General features: G+C 47.5%; 5 protein-coding genes across 9 annotated transcripts in view; 3 read left to right on the forward strand and 2 right to left on the reverse strand.

Annotated features, from left to right (window-relative positions):
• LOC125948591 (acyl-CoA Delta-9 desaturase) overlaps nt 1–4,990 on the forward strand; it is a 6,480-nt gene extending 1,490 nt beyond the window's left edge. For 4 of the 5 annotated variants that reach the window (XM_049674813.1, XM_049674809.1, XM_049674812.1 and 1 more), the window contains exons 2-5: nt 2,136–2,499; nt 2,570–2,700; nt 2,950–3,517; nt 3,584–4,990. In XM_049674813.1, the coding sequence (XP_049530770.1) occupies nt 2,166–2,499; nt 2,570–2,700; nt 2,950–3,517; nt 3,584–3,747 (1,197 nt within the window). In that variant the 5' untranslated portion in view covers nt 2,136–2,165 and the 3' untranslated portion in view covers nt 3,748–4,990. Of the gene's footprint in view, nt 1–2,112; nt 2,500–2,569; nt 2,701–2,949; nt 3,518–3,583 lie in introns of all 5 variants that reach the window. The other variant, XM_049674811.1, reaches the window with a different exon arrangement.
• The window catches only part of LOC125948523 (uncharacterized), a 345,242-nt gene that overhangs the window by 203,214 nt on the left and 119,528 nt on the right, over nt 1–22,500 (reverse strand). The gene's annotated exons all lie outside the window — the stretch shown is intronic.
• Nucleotides 5,342–11,533, forward strand: LOC125948600 (acyl-CoA Delta-9 desaturase). The gene is made up of 5 exons (XM_049674829.1): nt 5,342–5,767; nt 8,234–8,547; nt 8,632–8,762; nt 10,242–10,737; nt 10,818–11,533. Exons 2-5 carry the CDS (start codon nt 8,274–8,276, stop codon nt 11,027–11,029), a joined length of 1,113 nt encoding a protein of 370 aa, XP_049530786.1. The 5' UTR covers nt 5,342–5,767; nt 8,234–8,273; the 3' UTR covers nt 11,030–11,533.
• On the reverse strand, nt 11,444–17,045 carry LOC125959215 (uncharacterized). The gene is made up of 9 exons (XM_049692027.1): nt 16,889–17,045; nt 16,594–16,802; nt 16,087–16,498; nt 13,972–14,146; nt 13,775–13,909; nt 13,282–13,714; nt 11,990–12,130; nt 11,802–11,890; nt 11,444–11,720 (listed from the first exon to the last, which is right to left on the reverse strand). The coding sequence occupies exons 1-9, from the start codon at nt 17,043–17,045 to the stop codon at nt 11,474–11,476; spliced, it is 1,998 nt and encodes a 665-aa protein (XP_049547984.1). The 3' UTR covers nt 11,444–11,473.
• The window catches only part of LOC125948593 (acyl-CoA Delta-9 desaturase-like), a 6,622-nt gene continuing 5,031 nt past the window's right edge, over nt 20,910–22,500 (forward strand). The window contains exon 1 of the mRNA XM_049674818.1: nt 20,910–21,688. Within this exon, the coding sequence (XP_049530775.1) occupies nt 21,280–21,688 (409 nt within the window). The 5' untranslated portion in view covers nt 20,910–21,279. The remainder of the gene's footprint in view (nt 21,689–22,500) is intronic.

Here is a 22,500-nt window from a genome sequence, read left to right on the forward strand (position 1 = left end):
CACGAAATGTTTGATCATCCGTCCGACCGACCGACCGACCGCTGCCGGTTCCGTGAGGACACATCACACTTCAGACGTGGTCCGCAGCACTCCGTATCACCCCAAAAGTGGGTTGCGAGCGGTGCGTGGTGTGTGTGTGTGTGTCTGTAGCACATAAATAAACGAAAGTGTAATGTCGACGACGGTGAGGATGATGGAATATTCGATTTCGAGTCACGCATTCCAGTTCGGTGGGCGAAGGCGATTGACCAGAAACTGGTAATCATCGTAAAGCACAACAACAACGCCCTCGTGTGTATGTGTGAGCGTCTGTGTGTGTGTGCTGTGCGAAGACCTGCACAAGTGCACGCACCGCGCACTATCAACCGAAGTATTATCCAAGCAGTATGACGGTCCTCTTGCGTGTCCGGTGAATCGATTCCGACACACACAGCTGCGATGAGTCATGAGGTGCGGACACAGTCGTCAAAGCATGTTGCGAACCCCGCAATTGTGTGAGGGACGTTAGGAAACCCCCGCATTTAGCCGCTTTATCAGCAGCTGCGACCTAAAGGGTTCTCGAGTTTTTTTTTTTTTTGAGGGGGGGGCTTTGGGCGGAACCCACCCCAGAAGGTGGCCTTCGCTGGGATTGCGCCTAGCGCGGCACTTCATTAAACCCAGCGCGTCAATCACGTGTTGACAGTCGACAATCGATAGTAAGTAGTAGGTTTGAGCATTGGAACACTGGTTTCGGTCACGTCTCCCGTCCCGGCCAGACACAAGTGCCCCGATGGCCAGCTAGGCCCACGTAACCCTGGGGATGGGATGGTGGTCGGTTTTGGGCGAAGGTTTCCTTCGTCTGCCCCATAAAACCCCGACGAAACGATGAAATCTGTCGTCTTATCTACCGATACCCGAACAAACTCAACCCGGGAGAACAAACAATGCGACGCCGTGTTCGCTGTATGAGCCAGCGTCAACCACTTGAAACCACCGGCGTGCGACTTTCCAAACCGGCACACGGCGCACCTCACAGCCCCGAGGTTTCCGGTCGTGTAATGCCGATTAGCAGCATCACGCGCGGTGTGACAATGGCACTCCCTTTATGCCGGGCACGCGAGCCACAAACAGTGGACACTCTATTCTACCAAATATTTCCGGTTGCTGAAGCGCTTCTAACTGCTTCGAAAGCCCACTAACAGACTATGTAAACGCGCTGTTCCAAACCGAAACGCGTTATGCAAAGACGCTGCCTCGGCTTAAGTGTTGCATTTTTTACGATTACGAGCCACCCTTTTCGGACGTAGTGAGCCCCACTCTACAGTTGGCACTTATGGCCAATGGGTTGACGACGACGACGACGACGACGACGACCGAGACGGTCGGCACTAAAGATCGCACTCCATTCGGTGACATATGTGCGGGTTTCAAGTTGTTTACTGTCGTATTTGTGGGGGTACAAGTTCCCCGTTTTTTAAATTGTGCTTGCTGCTGTTTACGCTGCTGTCGGCCATTAGTTAGCGAGTTCACTAACAGACCATAGGGGACACTAACAGACCTCCTTCGGAGTGGATTGGTTCGATAAAAAAAAAACATTGTTATACAAATAGAGCCCGGCTTAAGATCGTGCAGGACGTGCCCCGGTTACCAGACTGACAGTATGTAAATACCAATATAGAGCAACGAGCAGCGAAGGGATAGAATTATTTATCAGCAAGCAAGCTCCTGCACCGGCACCAACCGGTATCCGGAGCTTATCGGAGGTTGGTCATCTCCAATTAGTGTCGCGTTCGCGCCGTCCACCATTTCTATTGGACTTTCAATTGTACAATGCAATGTTGTCGCTAGCTACTGCTCCTACATCCTACGGTAGGACACCCGGGGCGGTGCTCAACCAGACAGCCACGATGACTACACGATGAGTGTGAAGCACCTCGAAGCACCGAAGCCCATCGTTAGAGGGACGCACGGATCGATTGCTTTCATTCATCAAGTCATTTCAAATATTGACATACCAATCAATGGGTCTATTCATTTTTTAAGTCCAAAACTTTATTTACTGGACCCCAGGGAGGGATACATCTGAACAGTTCTCACAACTTGGCACTAGGCGTTGACTGTCCTTTTAATTAGAGTCCCTATTACTCGATTCCCAGAGCGCACTCCCGAAGGACGAAAACACCAAAATGGCCCCAAACGTATCCGACAGTACGGCGACCGTCGCGCGCTGCGCCGCTGATGAGACCGTGAACGCTGATGACCACGCGCCCTCCAGCGCTGACCCCCGAACAGGCCGTTCTCGGAAACGGATAGAAACGATTCCGGCCACCACCACCACCATCAGTGACCGGAACAACAACACCAGTAATGACTGTGATTACGTGGCCGCGAGTGAGGCCCCGTTCCGGGCACAGATACGGTGGCCCGATTTTATGGCCCAACTTTTCGTGCACACCGGGTTCGTGATCGGGTTGGCGTTGCTGGTGACACTGCAGGTCAAGCTGTACACATTCCTCTGGAGTAAGCGTGCGCCATGTTCAGAACACCGAACGCGGACACTAATTGTGCCAATTCCCTTTCCACCTTGCAGCCCTTCTCCTGGTGTGGGCCTCAGGCATCGGTATAACGGCCGGAGCCCATCGGCTTTGGTCGCACAAATCATACAAAGCTCGATGGCCGCTCCGGTTACTGCTAATGTTCCTATTTACGATTTGTGGTCAGGTAAGGCGTTGCTCCAATCGGTGTTGTTGTGGTCACTACTGCAGCAGTAGCAATCATTCCGTGGGTGTTCCGTATGATTGATGGCACGTTACGATAGCATCGTTGTTGGATGTTTTAGTAATTGGCCAATACAACCGGCAAGGGAATCCTTGTGCCTTTGTGCGAGACTTTCTGCAACGTGTTCTACTAGGACATATTGTCATGGCATGCTAATCCCATTCCTTTCTGTTTTTTTGCACCATTCGACAGCGTGATGCTTACACCTGGGCCCACGATCATCGCGTTCACCACAAATACTCGGAAACGGATGCGGATCCACATAATGCAAAGCGAGGATTCTTTTTCGCCCACGTCGGTTGGGTGTTCCTAACGCCCCACCCGGAGGTCGTGGCCAAGCGTAAGATCATCGACATGAGTGACCTGGAGGCGGATCCAATCGTAATGGCCCAACGGCGCTACTACATTCCCCTGTTTGCGCTACTCGTCATCGCCATGCCGGTCCTCGTACCGTACTACTACTGGGACGAGCGATTTTGGGTCGCGTTCTGGGTATGCTTTACCCTTCGCTTCACCACCACGCTCAACATTGCCTTCTTCGTGAACAGTGTGGCGCACATGTTCGGTAACCGGCCGTACGATAAGAGCATCAGCCCCGTGGAAAACCTTGCTGTTGCGATCGCAGCGATGGGCGAAGGGTGGCACAACTATCATCACGTCTTTCCGTGGGACTACAAAACCAGCGAACTCGGCAGCTATGTGTTCAACATTACCACCGCCGTCATCGATTGCTTTGCCCGGCTCGGGTGGGCCTACGAACGTACGCGTGAAATTACTTGTGATTGTTGAAATGTGCATTAATTAACTCCCTCGTTTCCGTTTTCAGGTAAATCGGTACCGGCGGAGGTGATCGCTCGAAGGGCGGCAAAGTGTGGCGATGGCACGCGCTTCCTTACCGACGAGTACGCCCATCAGGATGCTGTTTGGGGTTACGGTGATCACGATCTACCACCGGAAGATGTTGCGGCCATCGTGCAGGAACAACAGTAGGTGCCGTACGGTGCAACAACCCCCGGCAAGATACTAGAAGACGTCATGCGTTAATGCGTAGCGGAACTTGCTTCCTGTCCGATGTAACCGAAAACCTGTTCCGATGCGGCCTCGTAAACTGGCTCCAGTTTAACGGCATTGGCATCCCACTCGCTGCCGCATTCGAAAATGCTCTCGCATATTGTTCCTGCAGAAACCTACTCCAATACTACTCCCAGACTCACCATGCCCTCACCAGGACCGAAAGCTGCTCGGTTCTCTGTACCCTTTCTGTGCGAATGACCGACAAAAGCCACCACCTCCACCGAACTTGAACATGCACCTCCAGCAGCTGCAGGCGCGCGAGCTGCAGATCTGTTACATACGCGCAATCTAACGCATGTGCAGTTTATGTGAGATCAAAAACCTGGCAGTCTCCCAACCAGTAAATCCGGTTTGGAACCCAAAGATGCAACCGGAAACGAAGAAAAGGGAAAGGAAAACGGAAAAAATGGACACGCTGGCTTTTGCATCAGCTCGCCACAGCGCGTGTGATCATTAAATGATCATGTGGTAATGAAAGTATTGCGCGTTTGCTTGATATTCATTTTGCTGCATTTTGGTTCGTTCCAACGCTGGAACTTTTCGTTGCCCGTTTTTTGTTTTCCCGAGCGATTTTGCCAACAACAAAACCAAAGGCCTTAGCTTAGCGATACGCATCAACTATCTGCAACACACTGGGCCACGAAACTGTTGATCGTACTCTTGACACGATAAGAAGGTTCACCGAAGTGCCTTACAATGCTGCCCAAAGAGTGCCACCGAGAGCGGTGTGCTTGTGTGTGACACAGCTAGCGGCCGATGCGCGCCTTTCAGTCTTTATAGAACTTGGCTTGGTATTCCCCCTTTTACTGAAACCGGAATCGATACGTCACGATACGGCACTCCGAACGACATAAACAAAACGATGCAGGCGTAGGGTGATTTTCCATTTACGGGAATTAAATTAACATTCGATTGAATAAAAGATCGTCACTATTTAACGCGACTATTCCGATCGTCGGCATCGGTAATGCATCAATGGTGGCGTTTTCCGTTTAGCAAACCGATCAAAGTCCCTCCGTAAGGTGCGGGTCAAGTTTCCTGGGTCAACCAAAACGGGCTAAGAAGTAACCCCGGCCCGTTGGACCACATTGTCGTCACAGAGCGAGTGCTTGGAACTGCTGCTAACTATTTACAATAAACTATATATGGTTAAATCTCATTGGTTGCCTTCATTTTAATTTAAGTTTGTGTACTAATTTGTAACACTTGTACACTTAGTAGAATCACTTACACTAATGGTCACTATTTCTTGCAAAATATCCGGATAGTACCGGCTCCACACTCCATAGTTGATCTTTCTTTCAGGTTGAGGTTACCGCAAGTGGGAAAGGGGGCAACCTTCTGCAGAGATCCTGCACCACGCGGTTCGGTTCTTACACCCATCTTGCTTTCTACGGCCCTCCCCTCAACCGACGACCGTCGGTTGAAACCTTTGGCCGCAGACACCACCGCTCCTTCCGCCATAAACACCGCAACCGACGATGACCCGCTGCTCAGCTTTCGTTTGGACGAGCGCGTGTCAGTAACGATTTACTGGGCGATCGTCCGCATTCGCTATCCAACCGTCACTCGCGACGGAACCTACTTGCCTACAACAGTTCGCCCTCCGACGCCAACCGGCGCTTACGGTGTGCAGAGCGTGTGCAACACTATCCGATCAACGACCAGACAGCCCCTGCGGATGGAAATCTTAGAATATCACTTCGTAATTGTCATCTGCCTTTAAGTGTTCCCGTGTGTGTGTGTGTGTTCTTTGGTCGTGACCGCGTGAATCCGGTGGCGCAGCAGCAGCAGCAGCAGCACTCAGCGTGACCGGCCAGCAGTAAGCGTGGCACACAGCCGCGGTACGGACGGAGCCTTAGTCTGTCACCGGAAGCTCGCGAGACGGTAGTGAACGGACGAACCGCTCGCCCTCACCGTGCGGTCGTAGAGTCAAGTGAGTGTCCTATACAGCGCATCAAAAAACCTATTAATCCCGCCAACGATAGCTATCTAATGGCGATCGTTATGCTTCAAGTGATCACGTTTTAAGAGTGTTGCCAATCCATGCGCCACCATGACGCATCGTAGGAAAGTGATTCTAGCGAACGCGTCTGCCCGGCTGCATATAATATCGATCGAAACGGGATCCGTTACGACGATACTTGAGTAAAACTTGTTAGCCTCCTTCAGAGAGGGCCCAAATACGTGGCCGACCCAGCAATAATATTTGCTGGGCCGTTTAACACCCAGCTGTGAGCTGCCACCCTCTGTCGAAACCCGTTCGTCTACACACAAGTCCCTTTCCGGTTCATATGGTAAGCTGCGGAAGGGTCGAACTCTGATCGACTAGTTGGAAAACAATTTGAATTATGCGCAACGAAGGAACGGTTAAGCGGTAAGCCTTGGCAAAGAGCTACATTTCATGTGATACCTTGGACCCCGAAAGCGGAAGCGGTCATCCAACAAATGAGGCATCAGACTGCATGACATTAGGCTTATCGTTGAGTGACCGAATCGGATGCAGACGCTGCGCGGATTTGGGCACCTAATGTATGGGCGTCTGTGTGTCACTAACTCAGGGTCAGGTCGGGCTTTTGACGCACGAAATCTATTGCCACCGAAAAACGGTTGTCCCATTCTGACTAGTTTCGTTATAGCAACGCGGATTGTACTGTCGGCAAACGCTGGCCAATGTCACCGGAGTGTGCGGTCCAGCTTCGCGGTTAATTAGCTCTCTCCCTGTTGCTCTGTTTTTTTTTAATGTTTTGGATGATATAATGCAGGTGGTACGTGATTAAAAACCGAGCTAACTATAGTGGAGAATAATCATTTTAAATCTGATGAACCCTGGAGGCTAGACGGCTCGTTAAACAGTGTGGCCAAAAATGAGGTGCTGTACACCTCGCCACCCCTCCCCCCCCCTCGGTATGCTTGCCAGGTGTTCATTAAATACTCTATTCACTTAAAATCTTTTTTTTTGTTTTGAGAGTAGAGTTACGTTTGTAATTTAAAAATACGCTGCAATTAAACTTCATCCTAAACTTGGAATGGTCTGTGCAAGGCCTCCAAACAGGTATGAACCGTTAAATCCGACACGGAGTGCCCAGGTCAGCTCAGTTTTTAACCTTGGGCTGGAAATTTCGTTTTCATTCGTGCCACCTGCAACAGAGAATAAATATTTCTTCCAACCGAATGATCATCGACAGATAGGCGTCCATATAAAGGACACCGCGCGGTTTTCCAGGTTGCCAGGTGAACAGAGCGACTCCATAAAGCATACGGTTTCGCATAGTTATTAGGCAACTCGGGCAAACGATCCCCTTTTTCACTCGGATGTAACCGGGATGTCCCTTAGTCCACACTCCAATAGTTCTGAGGGAGACAGACAAACACATTCGAAGCTTTTCTGGATCGTAAAACCCGTCAAACCGGTCGCACGATATGTGTCCTCTGCGCGTCAGGGCGCGACGGCGATCCACGTGTTCTCGTCTAGCCTTCTGTTCCGGTGTGTCTAGCGGAGTTTAAACGGCGGCCGCTGCGGTTCGCGCACTGACGAAGCAGAACCCTCGCGGAATCTTGCGACTCGCCATTGTTTGTACGCACGCGGTTGCTGGGAATCATATGGAAGCGTCCTCCTGATGGTTAATCAAACTGCGTAAGCTTCGCGATTGTCTGTTTGTTATGCGATTGCGTAATGTTGCGCGTTGCTCCGCGATGCGCTCTAATGACGAAGCGTTTTGCGCTGGCCGATAGCAGGTCGGTCGATTAGGTCGAAGCTTCAGTAGCTCTCAATGTCGGCTTACCGTCTAATTTACATGTGATTAACCTTCCGTTTGCTGCCGCTTTTGAAGGTTTCCATTTCTCCAATTCATATGAGCTCCGTGTCGCGCCCAACTGCTCCCCGAATCAAGGTGAGGGTCACTACTCAATACACCATATCATCAACCACCAATCTTACAATCTTCCTGGCCTTTGCTTTGCAAGGCGCGATCGAAGGAGACTACAGCGTAATAAAGGTCGCTGGTCGCTTAAAACTGTACTAAAACTTGAAGTGAAAGGATTCTGTAATTCCCCCGGGCTGAACATTGTCTTCACTTAAGTCATATATCAAACGTGACCTTCGCATTGGTGGTACACGGTGGTAAACACTACAGCACTAAAGACTCCAATGCACGGCAACGCACTCAACGCCGAACCATCCCTGCGAGCGAAGTAACTGAATCTCGGTCGGTGCCGTAAACCGGCATCCTCAACTGCCCCAATATGGGGAGTGGTAGGGGCTTTACCTGACCTACCACACCACCATTACGCCGGACAATCATTATTGCTGCTGTTATCGAGTGAAGGTTTTCAGATTTCCTCTTGCCTTATTGCATCAATTTACCGTGTGCAACGGTTTTTTTTTTCGATTTTCTTGTAGAGATCTCAAGGAAGCTGTCCAGTAAAGGAGCAGCATTGAAATGGCAGACCATAACGACAATTTCACATCGGCAACCTCGGGTTCCACCGTGGTCGAGGAAAAGATAGTGCAGAAGACCACCACAAAGACTGACGACGCGAAGCACAGAGAGGAGTCGGCGTCGACCGCCGAAGGCTCGGGCACCACCTCATCCAGGGATACGAAGCGGGAAGCAAGCTGGCCTTCGGTGCTGTTCTACATTCATCTCAACATCCTTGGCGTGTACGGAATTTTTGTTTTATTTACTCACACATCGCTGATTACGGTGGTCTTCAGTAAGTAGTTGAGCCCGACGACCGAAAGTGTGACGAAACAGCGCCTGCAGCAAATTGTCATGCCTTATCCTCTGTCGATTGCAGCCTTCTTGCTCACATTATGCGGCATCTTGGGCGTTACGGCAGGGGCTCACCGCCTATGGGCTCATAGAACGTACGAAGCGTCCCCGTTTCTCCGTTTCATGCTGATGACGTTTCAAACGCTTGCCGGTCAGGTAAGTAACTACTTCGTTGTCAAGTGTTGCATTAGATCGACTGTAGTTAGCCGTAAGCCTACGGATTCGCACGCTGAACGCACCTAAAGGCGATATACTAAATGCGCTTTCGTGCCGCCCTTAGACGCTAACTAATGGGATAGTTATTAAGCAAACATACGAAATTGATTCACATATTTCATATAGTGTTAGCTTAGGGATCATTAGTTCCTTGTAATCCTCTTCATACAGATTGAACTGTGGTTAATATCAATTTTTAGTATATAAACCGCCGTTGGTGTATTTCTTTCATTTTAAAGAGACCAACATGAAGGCATTATTATCAATTTTGTGCGTGTTTAAACACTCAGTAATAACATTAAATTAAACATTTATTAATGCATAATGTCTTCAAATGTAGAGCAAAATTTTAAATTGTTTCAATTCAATGTTTCTATTTGATTAGAAGAAGAAATTTTCCTTTATCAGACTTCGACTTGAGTAAAATTATTCATAATTTTATGAGTGCAACTAACAACCGAAATAGAATGTTTAAATTCTATGTTGTAGAAATAGAATGTTTAATTCAGCAATAATTAATATTGAAACAGTGTACCGTTCATGTCAATAGTTTTGAATGTGCCCATCATTGAATAGCTACACGCTCGGGTTTGAGTTAATCCAGGATAGTATTGTAGCATTCGCGATATTTCCCTGATAGTAAAAAGTATCCAAATCCTTACGTTTTCCTTTTCCAAAATTTTTCCCTCGTTAGAGCTGTGATTTATTTGGAGCCGGGGTGCGTTTAAACTAGTTTCCCCAACTGTATTTTCAACTGTACTAAATTACAGCTTTGAGCTTTCCCGATCAAAGCTTTCTGTAGTGAAGCTTTCTTGAGTACATGATTTGTACTAAAAAATAGTATTCGGGCTTGGCTTTTATGAAGTAAATGTAACGCTGAACGGATTTTTACGTGATACGTGATTAAAAAAACGAATAATTCTCATTTATTTAACAACACTTTTCTTGAATTGCTGTGCTCGCTCTTGCTCCCAATCAGCTACTTTGATCCCTTTGTTTGCTTTAATGCACGCTTAAGATAAAGAGCGCACCTTTTTCGTAAGACAACATCGGTTATCCGTTTCGAAAGTGCATGATTGTATTAATGAGAATTTTTCATTGAAATTAATGAGTTACATTATAATTAATGTTATTGTGATCTCATGCAGTTGATGGTGCGCTTGAAAATTGTATCGAAGCGCAAACACGAGCATTCCCTGCATGGTTAAGCCACATGTACTGTATGAAATAACAGCAGTCAACGATATACCCGTAAAAATCCTTGCATTTAGGTGAATACCAAACAAACGAATTCCTAAGTATAATTCGTATACAAAGCAGCATGAAATAAAATATTGAAACCATTGTAACCTTTAAATGTTTGTAAAATGTTATATATTTTAATTACTTCCTCTCTCCCTTTTTTCTCTCGGTTCGTAGGGCTCTATCTATGATTGGGTACGCATGCATCGGCTTCACCATGAAAAATTCCGCACCGTCGATGACCCGTACTACAGCGATAAGGATTTCTTGCATGCCCAAGTATTTGCCAATATTCGCCAGCTGAGCGAGCGTCAGGAGAAGCTACTGCAAACCGTCGACATGAGCGATCTGGAAGCAGATTCAATCGTTATGTTCCAAAAGCGCTTCTACTGGTTCCTGTATCCGATCCTGTTCGTCCTGCTACCAATCAATGCCCCGCTCGAGTACTGGGGTGACACCGTTCAGGCGGCAATCTTTGTTGCGTTTTCCTTGCGCTACCTTATCGTGCTAAATGTTTCGTGGCTCATCAATTCGGCCCACTTCGTCTGGGGGCTGGACAAAAACCACAAGCAATCGGATTCGAACATGGTCTTCCTGGTTAACAAAAGCTACTGGCCCCAGTACCACTACCTTCTACCGTTTGATTATCAAAGTGGTGAATTTGGTAGCTACGGTAAGATTTGAAAGGAAAAAAGGGCTTCACAAACACCCGATCTGATCTGTATCCGCGGCCTTCTTCACCTTCTCTCACAGGATCGGGATGTACGACGGCATTCATTCGCGTCTTTGCTGCCGTTGGCATGGCCACCAAACTCCAAACGATGACCACCGAAGCGGTAAAACGCGGCCTGACGATGGCGGTTGATTCTGGCAAGCCGATCGCCGATTGTTTGAAGCAAGCGGGCATCGAAGATATGTCTAACCTGAAACGGGAACACTATCTGCAAAACGATCGACTTCATTAAAGCGAACCAGCTTGCCGCGAGGTTCATGGGTGCCACCAGCTTAGCCGAATATCACCAGGGGTTCGGGCGCATTTGTTTCTTCATCAGACCAGCTGGCCAGAAGATTATCGGTCTAACGCGGTAATGAAAATGTAAAAAAATGAGGTTCTGTTTAACTTGTTTTCATTCTTACGCATCGTTGATAATGCAAAGACCTCAGAGGACAGTTCGGTTTGTTGGTGAGATGAATTAGGTCATTACGCAGGACGAACGGTTTCTTAATTGTTGAATGAAATAAAGCTAAATTGTGTTTCATTGAGTTATGATGAGCGAGTAAACAAGAGACTTTGTTAGCAACATCGGTCATAATAATAATTTATTAAGCAGATAAGATTAAAAAGAAGCGATTAAGCAAAAGCATTTCAGCAAACGACATCATGGCTAATGGTAATAGCTACCACTTTTCTAGTTACAAAATTCAATAAAAACCCTTGCTCTTCTGTTTCGATACAATCGGAAACGATGGTAAGCCACTTCCATGACGAGCACAAACGCGGAGAGCACAATCGATGCCAGCATCAGGATCAGCGGCAATCGTAAGTCGCCCATTCCAATGTGCTCGAAAACCTTTCTTTTGATGCATGATTTTGAGTGTGAGATAAACTTTTCCTCCAAACGATTGATCACACCATTCGAGTGGTGTCGCAGAATCCTGTTCATCCGTGTAACAGATAGAGAGAAAAAAGAAAAAGAGATTGCTAATCGGAAGACGGCTCACGAAGGAGTTACTTACTCGAAATTGATCATTTTCGTGTATCCATCAACCGGTTCCATATGGATGCTTATCGACTGATACAGACCTTCCACGCTGAACTCTGTGATCTGCAATGGAAGTGGAAGTAGATTGTAGCTAGGGAAGGATTCCCGCGTATGTACCACACGTACTGCGCAGCTTTGGTTTGTGAATGACTTTTCTATTACCCTACGGGTCACACCCTGGGAGGCTAACAGCGCATACTTAGAGGTAAGAACTCGATGCAAACCCTCGGCTAAGGAACCAACGGGGAGCGTTGTGTCGCGTTGTGTGCGTCGCAGTACTTCAGCAATCAAAGGATTATGCATCTGCAAAACAGTATTACGTTTGGTGAACATCGATGTTGTTGATTAGTTTTAATGTGTTCAAATATTCTTAAACGTAATAATAATCTTAGAACAATGAATGGAAGTTATAAAGTAGCATCAAAAACAAATTAAAAATCATTTTGAATTCATGAATCGTCTTAGTACCATCAGAATTTAAGAATAGTACCGTTCAACAGTTTTCGAAAGCTACACGATTTGTGGATTTTTATTGATAACAATCTTACATTATTAGTCATTCTTGATGAATTAGGGTTTCTACTTTCTATTCCGCAGAATTGAAAAAATGGGATATTATAGGGATATTATAAATGGGATATTATGGGATAATAAATGGGATAAATAGGTAAACAATTACGGATTTTATGTGATTCAATTAAAACATGTATAATCAAATAACGAATAAACGAATCCACATTTTGATGCCTCATCACGCCGCTAATCCTGATTCATCAATTAATCAAAACGCACTGAAGCGAAACGTGATTGCAGGTGACGAACCAGTCACAACTATGACTGATGACTAAAGCGATTAAATTCGTACCGGAGCTTAACACTCAGCTATCCTTCGATTGATGATTATTTTCCAAATTGAATTTGATATAGATGCAATCTACGGTCGAAGCATCGTTTAACGGTTGGCTGAGAAAGAGAAATGAGCAGCTCAGAGAGGCGAAAAATATGATCAAACATCTGATCGCACACGTAACGTGCTCGCGCATGTTGGACTCTCTTTTGGCTTCAGTGTGTTCTCAGCAGTAGACAACGACTACCGCAAGCGAACCAAACGATTCCTTTTGACACAATTGGCATTGGGTTGTTACCATTTGATTGGGATGTTGTTCAAGATGTTTTAACTTAAAAAGCCAACTTGACCTTAAGCGACACTTTGAGCTAAACTTCGCGGAAATGTTTCGATAAAGGCCCTCTCACCGATCAGACCGCATCGTCGAAACCCAATCATGTCATTGTAAAGCCCTGAATGCCATTCGAGTCGTTAGATCTTTAATCAAATGTGCCAAGGAAGCATTCTTTTTAATGATCGTAAAGGCCCCTTGCGACCTTGCCGCAGTACGCGGGCATAGCAGCTGAGGAGAACCTTCCTGCAACATAAAACGCCTAATACCACTCACCTGTTTGGAGGTATCGGTAAGACCGCCAATATAACCGATACTGTACTCATTCGCCGCCAGCAACCCTTCCAGATCTTCCCATTCGTCTACGTCAACCGAGAGCAGGGAGGTGATGCGTGTCAGAAAGCAGCAGTAGATGATGTAGCAAATGCTAAGCCCGACGAAAATGATCAACATTGTTGCCAGGGAGTTCGGTCGTACGATCGAACCTTGTTGGGCGAGTACGCCAACGAAACAAATCAGTGAATCCGCCATCGATAGTTTCGGTTGTTGCCAGTTTCCGGGTCCATACTTGATCGAACAATTGAACGCGATCCAAAAGGAAAAACTAAACAACACGAGCATCCACAGCACCGGTTGCAGGACGATCTCCACAAAGTCGCCCATTAGCTCTCCGTGATCGGCGCTTTGGTAGCTGATATACACATTAAGACTAGCAGTAGAGTAGAAGTTAATAAGAAAACCGTGCACCGAAAACGTTTTCAATAATTACAATTCATGAAATAACGTCATCGAGTATCTTGCTCTAGGTGCAAGATTGGTTGGGACTCGATTAACGATGGCCAAGCGAAGTTGAAAATCCGTCAATCGAAGCTTGTATTCGATCTTATAAGGTATAATCGTAGTTCTGTTAGGAATGGTACCAGATAATGTTGATAAGGAGTAAATTACCATCGCCTTTGTCCATACCTCACATTCCGGAAAAGTGTTACGGTTTTGGCGACTTCCATCGATGCCACGTGTTGGCCGACACCAGAGTACACCATGATGCTAATTCCCGGTCCCAGGTTAAAGAAATCATTCCGTTGTTCGACACTTCGAGGTGGAAGGAGTACCATTTTCTCTCCTCCTTGTTCCAGCATGCCTGGGCGAGAATAGAACGTAGACGTAGAAATTACTCTTACTCATTCAAGTACACGTACTATCGATCACGTGTCAATAGCGATCGCTTATCGCAGCATCCTCCATCCCATGACCCAGTAATCGCAAATCGCGGACGGGTGCATACGATCGCGATCGTCATCACACCAAAGTGTACCAAAGGTCACTCAATGTCCCGGCGCCGGTGCAACGTACACGTCATGCGTCATTCCGCTAAACGATGCGGCTAACATCGGGCCCGGTTGTTTCACCGCAAGCTTCTTCACAGAGGTCACACGTGAAATTGGTCAATGGCGTCTCACCACGAAACGGGCACAGCCGGTTCGTCTTTGCGTAATGGAGCTATACCGTTTTGTTTACTCGCGTACTCGTACCGGTCGGTAGAGGTGAACGCCTTGCTCACTCACAAACCACGCGCACATCGCGACCCTCGTTCATTCGTTCCCCTTTTTTTTATACGCCAAAGCATCATCGGCGATGTATCCTTTCGAGAGGGCCCCGCCGCGGTTGCGTAACCGTTAAGTACCGAGTTTGGGATAGCCTGGCACACCTCCGGCACATCACCACTGTGACCCATCGTTAGATCATACGCCTTTACACGCGGTTGAACCCTTTGTCTGGAGTTCAACAGGTCGAAAGTGGGCCGCACCTCGAGCCTCGGGAGATTTAAGATACACGGTACGTGCAGTGCAGCACTGCGGCCCGCGGTGACATTTATTATCCGAGATGTGTATGCGTCGGTATGGCGGCCATAATGGGCGCGTTGCATTTTATGGATACTTACGAATGGCGTTTGATTGCGCTCTTGAATTACTACTATTACGAATACTACGCTCAATTTACTGTTAGAAATGTCCGATTGAGAAACACTACCAAGAAGGTAAGCAAAATTGAGGACTAATCCGTCCTCTATTCGTACCCTAATCTTATTTTTATATTTACCACATGAAGAAAACAATGGTTGTATGAGCATTCTAATCGATAGTCTGGTTAATTTTTTTACTCGCATAAGTTTAACACTAAACTTAGTTTCTTCCTATGTTATTTTCCTAAAAAAGGAAATTTCTTGACTAGAAATGAATAATCAAGACTCCTGTACAACATTAAGGTGCCCTTACGCTTGGCACACCCAAAATTCTCTCTTCTTGCATACAAAACGACTAAAGCGGTGTGTTAATCCCACATTACGAGCACAGCAGCCAGATGTCGGTGACCCCGTTTTGGTTTTTTTTTTTGGAGGGGTTCCGAAAGTCAATTACATCAGTACGCGCCGGTAGTGTTGGTACATCTAATGAGATGCCCGCTAGCGCAGAGAAGCCGGCGTACGCGAGAGAAAGGGAGAGCATTCTGCAATTAGAAGCCCACAATAAGCCTCTGCTGAAGTAATCCCCGAGCGAGCCCGAGTAACGCTTGGGTTTTTGTACTATATTTCACCTTTCAAGTGGTCATAAACATACTTTTTTGTACGCAAACAGGGCCGAACAGGGGTTTGTGGTCGTGAAAGTGAAAGCGTTTGACGGTCTGCGAGTCTGCCGTCGGCATCGGTGGCGCACTAACGAACCGTTTTGCGTCCGATTGGCGCATTCTGCATCAAAGCAACCAAGATCATCATCGTCCATTCGCCATCGCGTAGGCCGTGCGCGAGATGCTGGAGGAAGGCTAACCTTCGCGGTGCGTTAGTTTAACGTCCAGCCGCCGTTCCGTAACGTTTCGGGGCAGGATTAGCCACGCTAAGACCGGTGTCGGTGAAGCGCTCGAATCGATTTTATATTCATTTTCCTGCTTTTTTTTTTGCTGTTCCTGCCCACCTCTCCCCCTCTCATAAGTCGTTACTTTGTGCTAACCAATGCCACGTGCATACCAAGGCATACCAGGGCACGCCTCGACACGTGGCTGTTCGAAGCAGGGGCGTCCGATACGTACCCAGCTCCACCGCAACATCGATCGTTCTGCGGCGCGTCTGCAGACGATAGAGTTGCCGTAACGTGCCACAACCGCTGTCCACCGGGTGCTGATCGCTCTTCTCCCGCTTGTCCTTCTTCCCACCGTTCGATGATCGTAGCCAGAAGTCCACCTGCACCCGCCGCTCGCCCGTTTCCGGGTGAATCATTTGCATGCGCCGGACAGCTCGTGTGTTCGTCTCGTTCGACCATTCAAGGTGAACCCGCTCGAACCAGCGGTCATCGGAACAGTACCGCACGGAGTACACGTTCGAATCCGCACGGATCGGCAACGGGCGGTGCTGGAAACGTTGTATCAGCTCATCGTGCCTGCCGTCCTCCAGCAGAAACAGCCAGCTGTAATGCTCCCGAAAATTGGTCCCACTAGTAGTAAGCTGCTCCAGTAAGCAAATGTCCAGTCCAGGCAAATGGATAGTGCGAAGGCAGTTAGCGCGTACGAACTGCGTAGACGCGCGATTGGCCAGCTTACCTGTTTGAACAGCTCCGTCAACTGTCGCTCGTTCCGTTCACCGTCCGTGGCTGACGGCTTCATTACGATCGGTACGATAATCGTTAGACGGTGTACGGGCAACGGGAGACGCAGCACGGTGGTCGGTTCAAAATGATGCCAAACTGCCATGCGGTGACCGCTTGCTGTTAAGCGATCAAACAGTCGCCTGGCAAACGTAGGTCGGCGAGCTGTGGCGGTGTTTTTTGGGGGGGGAAATGGAACGCATTAGTGGCGGGGTAGAACACAATCTATCAATTTAGTTGCCCGGACTTACCCAGGAATCCGAACGCATCGAGGATCAGCACCTCGCGGCAGTTCAAATACTTGATGAGTTCGAACCAGAAACGAACCTCGCCGTTGCCACTAGCACTGGTAGAATATTGAGATGGTACGCTGGGAGCTGATGCTATGCCCAACGCACGCACTGCCATCGAGTCTGGTGTGAAAATTAGTAACACCAACCATGCAGCAATGACCACCATCCAACATGATGAATGACACATCGTCGGCCTCGTACTGGTCAATGGCTCAATGGAATACGAAAGCATAAAATGATGAGCAGCTGCGCAAAGGTTAGGCGTGATTGTGTGTGTGTGTGTGTGTGTGTGCTGGTTCAATTGACACTCTGTAGTGTATATTCCTTTTTGGTGGTGCAAAATCTATTCGAAAAGACACTACAGGGTGTCAATTGAATCTGCCGCTTACGGGCTGTTCAGATGTTTAAGATAAATCCAACCTAAGCAGTAAAGTTTCATTGGTTAGTTCAGCTGGATCGCAAAGTTAACTTCAAACACTAGAGCATCAATTAATTGACAGTATTTACAAGTACAGTAGGATCTATAGCCAAAGCGATGTCAAAAAGCTTATCATACGGCAAAAAAAATGGATTCATTTGTTGACTTATCGTTTTGAAAAAGGGAGGGCCTTAAGGCAGGCGGCTATCATTTGGCCATGAGATAGTTTAGTTGATTTGAATATATGCAAACAAAAACGGATCTTTGGTGTGCCTCTTTTCACTAACTACCGCACAAAACCGCAGGGCTGAAACTCAAGAACACAAATGAATGTATTAAGGAAGCTGGGCCTAGTGGGAAACCAATATAAAATTATACCGAAAAACATGTTTTTCAAACATCCCCTCCACCCCAGGAACATTTATTTAAGTTCGTGAGCTTAGCCTTCGTCCTATCGATGTTCAGCCCTGCCCTTACCAAATATTTTGGCACGAAACTGGGGCAGCTAGAAATTCCATACAAGATCGTTTCAATAAAAACCATGTTTAAGTTATGCAGGAGCAAGGCCATATAGACCATTTTATCAGATTCTATGTATTGACCACCTGCGAGGAATTGTCAAATCGACCAGGAAGAAGCCATAAGTTCCCGGAAATAATAATAAGTTCTTTTAAAGGCGTTATAATTTTTTTTTAAATCTAACCAGATCGAATCGGTTCTAACCGTTTTTTTTATTTCGAGATTTGAGAATAATCAGATGGGTTCTATTTATATTCATGGTACATGCCCACCTATAGATTTTATTAATATTCATGATTTAACCCGTAAAGCCCACCTGCTTCCACCCATTGATGGTATAAAACATAATGAACTTTCTTTAAAATTGTGAAATCTCGCAAAATGTTACCGTTCCAAACCAACTAATTATATTTCAATTGTGCAAAAAAAACCATTCTTACAGTTCTTGTTATTGATATCTGCTTTTGTCTGATTTTCTTAAGGTAGAACGATCGGCGTACCCTTCGATCGTATTTTCCAATAACCAAGCGCGACAGGCGTCGGTTGGGACCTTGGACGTCACACACAAACTTTTGATTAGCTCATCAGCGCCAACATTTGATTAATGCCCCTCCTCATTTATCAATGCCCGTCGTTTGACTCCCGCTTGGGCAGCGGCGGATTTTGGCGGAAACATATGCGAGAAGCCGAATTCGGTTACATCATTCATCCATCATACACGATAGCAGCATCGCGCCCGTTAACGATCGGAGAGAGAGAGAGAGATCTCGTGGCGTTTGCATGCGCACCTAGCGCTACAACCAATTCAAAATCGATACTTAATCTACGTCTGGCCCTGTTCGGCACGCGATAGAGGACAATCATCAAATGCGTCCGGATACATAAAACTGCTAACCGCCAGGCCGGACCAGGCCCAGGCGTTTGCCAAGGTAAGGCGCGCCGTTTCGTTTCGTCATCATTCCACCTGCCCTATCGTTAACCGTTTAACTATGGCCAGCCTCGTGTGTGTGTGTTTCAAAATTGTAAAACATGTTGTCCAACCGTTTGGTTCATGCTGCCAACATGGGATTTAATCGGTGCACCGTTTTTGCTTGCACGGTCATGGTCTTGATAAACGAGCCGCCGGCCCAGCATCGCGTCCAGCCTTTCGCCGAAATCGATCTACTGGTCGCTCGCCGCAGGCAGATTAGCGGGGTAGTTTTCCGTCGCCAACCGGCAATCTCGTGCGTTACTAGCGCAAACTAGAGCTGTCGTACCAGCCTTGGGTTTTCTTTTTTGTTTCTGTTTTGCAAATCTAACTTTTCCTTTCGCTGGTTGAGGCATACCAAGACTGGGACTTCAGGAATGGGAAAACCAAAGGTTAAGAATCCTGTTTTCGCCTTGGGAACATCTTAACCCCGTCGAAACAGGTTTTCCTGGCCATCGGTTAGAATTCGTTCTAATAATAGCGCTCCACACACTGTGCATTACACAAATGAGAACCAAATGATAAGAAACTAGTTTTTTTTTTTTTGGCAGCCGCTGGTGTCTGCCCGTCCCAGTAAAAGAGGGTGCCCATTTGCTTTCTGATTTTGCAACATTTGCAAACCAAACCAATTTAGCCGCTGGCGAGGGTCACCGAACTGCTGCGAAAACGTGCCCGACTGGAAGCCGCATACAGTGGGAAAGACCGAGGACCGATTTCTGCCGGACGCATAATTCGTTTCCCAAACTAAAAAAACATAAAACCAAAAATCATTTCCCTCCACCGCATTGGTAACAGCAGCAGCAGCAGCAGCAGCGGCAGTAGAAGTAGATCAAATCCCAGAGTCCGCTTCTGCAAGCGCATAACCCTGAGCTGAGCCAATCGAACACCGAGGCAACATCGAGCGGACAATGTGCTCCGGTTTGAAATAAGATTGATGATTGGCTCGGCGATCGGGCGCCTAACGAGAGCCTTACGAAGTAACTGGCAATAGCAGTGAAACTCCAAACCATATAACAATGACATTCGATTAACTCGTCGGAAACTAACAACCGAGCAAGAAGGGTGAGGGGCCGGGAAACTGCGGGCGGCAGAATGCGGCCCCCTCCCCAAAAAGCTGTATAATGAGCAGCGCTGGCCGGCCCCCAACATATCGGACTGCAACTGAAACTTCAGCTGCAGAGGAGAGCAGGATATAGGCTACAGTAGGATAAACGTGACCGAACTAGACCGCGCATGCGACTCATCTTGACCTTCAGGCATTGTGCGGTGGCCAAACAATTCGATATGTACACTAACTAACGTGGCGCACGCGTTGCCCACGTTGGCTCTGCGTTGGTCATCTGCCAGCCCGTCGCGTATAGTCTCGTAAGTCTTTTCGCAATCGATCGCAACATCACCTTCCTCATGACGGATGGTCAGTAGGCAACCATCTTACCGCACCCCGATCGAAGTCACTAAACGCTATTGCTATTCAAACAATACGGAAAACCGGTTTTGACGCTCGGACGGTATTCGGTGATACGCGTGTGCATCGCCATCACTCATCCATTCATCTCCCACCCCATAAGGTACCGCGAAGCTTTTCCTTACGGAACGGAAAGGGATTCCATCGGTAGGGTGACCCCTCCCGGGGCGGCGTTGTACTACTAGGTAATGGTGCCAAGTACGACACGACGTTTAGTCGATGACACTTGAAACAACGCAGCTAGTATTGGTGCCCTCCCCCCGGTTGAGATCCCGGTCGACTCCTTCGTAGTCCAAACGCGCCACGACGCGGAGCATCATCTTGTGGTCCGCTGCAAGACTGACAGGTCCCACTCCTCCTTAAAAACACATCTAGCATCCTACGAAATCTCACTTTCCTTTTGACTCACGCACCGGGTTTCGGGCGGGATCGGCTTCCCTCCCTCCGTGTGCCGCCTGCTTGGTCACCGTCAGGGGGCCAGGCAACAATACCGTCACATCGGCCACATGGTATGCGTGGTGGTCAACGCTTTCGGTGTGAGCGAAGCACGCGGCTGAAAACGATATAAAGGCGTTTGGACACCGTGGGACCGTCTGCTGTTCGTCACTGTACGGCAAGCAGACTACATCGTGCGGTGCAGAGAATCGTGAATATCGTGAAGTTGGTTTCAGGGGTTTTACGGTAGGTACTACCGAAGGGTTCCCTCACGCCGTACGGCGTGCGAGCGGATTGTGCCGGAACGCGGGTGTGTGGGGAATTACCTGTGAATGAGTAGGGCAGGTCTTTAGCCCTCCGTGTGCGCCATTGTGGCCGAAAGAAAAAGTTTAAAAAGTTACCGAATTCGTTTTGGAGTGGCCTCTCGAAACAGTGCATAGGGCAGGTCCGGAGGCCATTAATCCCGTGAGTGTGTGAGTGTGCGCAGGGAAGGGAAGGTGGGGTACAAGGGGTGTGGTTGTCGATCATTACAACCCGCTCTCAAGATGACGGTCGGCGTAACGAGTACGCTGCAATTCATCGCCGGTAACTCGGCACAGTACATGAAACCGGGAGAGGACAACGAGCGGGAGTCGCCTGCAGGCGCGATGGCCACGTCCAGGCTACCGACCGACACCAACAACAACAACAACAACAACAACAACAGCAACGAGATGGAGGATGATCAAACCGTGAGCAACAAGGATATCGACAGCTATCTCAAGCACTACAACCGCTGGCAGCAGACCGCATGGGGTCACCGCATGACCGAACTGCTGAAGCGCTGGACGGGCTACGAGTTTGATGCCGAGATCAAGTGGAACAATGTGCTGATGATCGGCACCTTTCACGTGATCGCCGTATGCTCCTTCGCGTATTACGTCTGGCAAGCCACTATCGTATCCTACGTCTGGGGTAAGTGAAACGGTCGTTGCCGACGGGTCGGGGCAGTCTGGTCTGGCCAATCTTAGACCTAGATAGTTCACTTTCCTGATTTGTGTCATTGCGTCTAGGATCACCCAAAAAAAATTATTCCATTCCTTTCAAGGTCCACCAGAAAACAAAACACCTTCTTTCGTTTCTGAACCAACATTCACTGGTTATAGACCAGATTTTTATGGTTGTCGGGGCATGCACACACGTTAGATAGCAGTGTTAGATAGATCTTCTTAAAATTGTCAATGTATTAACCAAACTGCGTTTAACAGAAGCATGTTTACTGCTTCAGCGCTGATGTATGAGTTCGACATTGTTTGGAGTGCGATTAAGTCATTCTCCCTTAAGCTTCCCGCTTTCTTAACTAACTAAATACGAACCTTTCCAGAGGGCTATAAGATTCCATAATCCTAGCACTAGAACGTGCTTATAATCTACGTGTAACTTAGTTTCACAATTATCAACTATTCCTTTCTATTTTTGCAAGTTCATTGCCAATACATTAATACAATACAATGTTCCCACTTTTGCATATTGCATTTAAATCAACTCCATCATACCGGACGAAATTTGAACGTTTAACTGTTCATCACATCTTGTAACGTACGATTGAACTTCAGAAAATAGGGAACTTTAAAAAGAATTTAAATTGACTAATTTCATTAGTGTCATTAGAAGAAAATTGATATCCTTTTATTCCACTCTCGTATCCAAATTATTGACATGCCCATAACATATGGCCTCCAGTACGATATCACATAGTACGCTTAACGAGCGAGAAGGCAATGCAG

The sequence above is a fragment of the Anopheles darlingi genome, chromosome 2 (genome assembly GCF_943734745.1).
Source record: "Anopheles darlingi chromosome 2, idAnoDarlMG_H_01, whole genome shotgun sequence".
Classification (NCBI taxonomy): Eukaryota; Metazoa; Arthropoda; class Insecta; order Diptera; family Culicidae; genus Anopheles; species Anopheles darlingi.

Coding starts and splice junctions, on each gene's coding strand:
- LOC125948600 (XM_049674829.1), top strand. CDS start 8,274: ATGGCAGACCATAACGACAATTTCACATCGGCAACCTCGGGTTCCACC. Junction 8,763..10,241: donor TTCAAACGCTTGCCGGTCAG/GTAAGTAACTAC, acceptor CTCGGTTCGTAG/GGCTCTATCTATGATTGGGT. Junction 10,738..10,817: donor TGGTGAATTTGGTAGCTACG/GTAAGATTTGAA, acceptor CTTCTCTCACAG/GATCGGGATGTACGACGGCA.
- LOC125959215 (XM_049692027.1), bottom strand. CDS start 17,045: ATGGCAGTGCGTGCGTTGGGCATAGCATCAGCTCCCAGCGTACCATCT. Junction 13,715..13,774: donor ATGACGTTATTTCATGAATT/GTAATTATTGAA, acceptor CTCTACTGCTAG/TCTTAATGTGTATATCAGCT. Junction 11,721..11,801: donor ACGAAAATGATCAATTTCGA/GTAAGTAACTCC, acceptor ACGGATGAACAG/GATTCTGCGACACCACTCGA.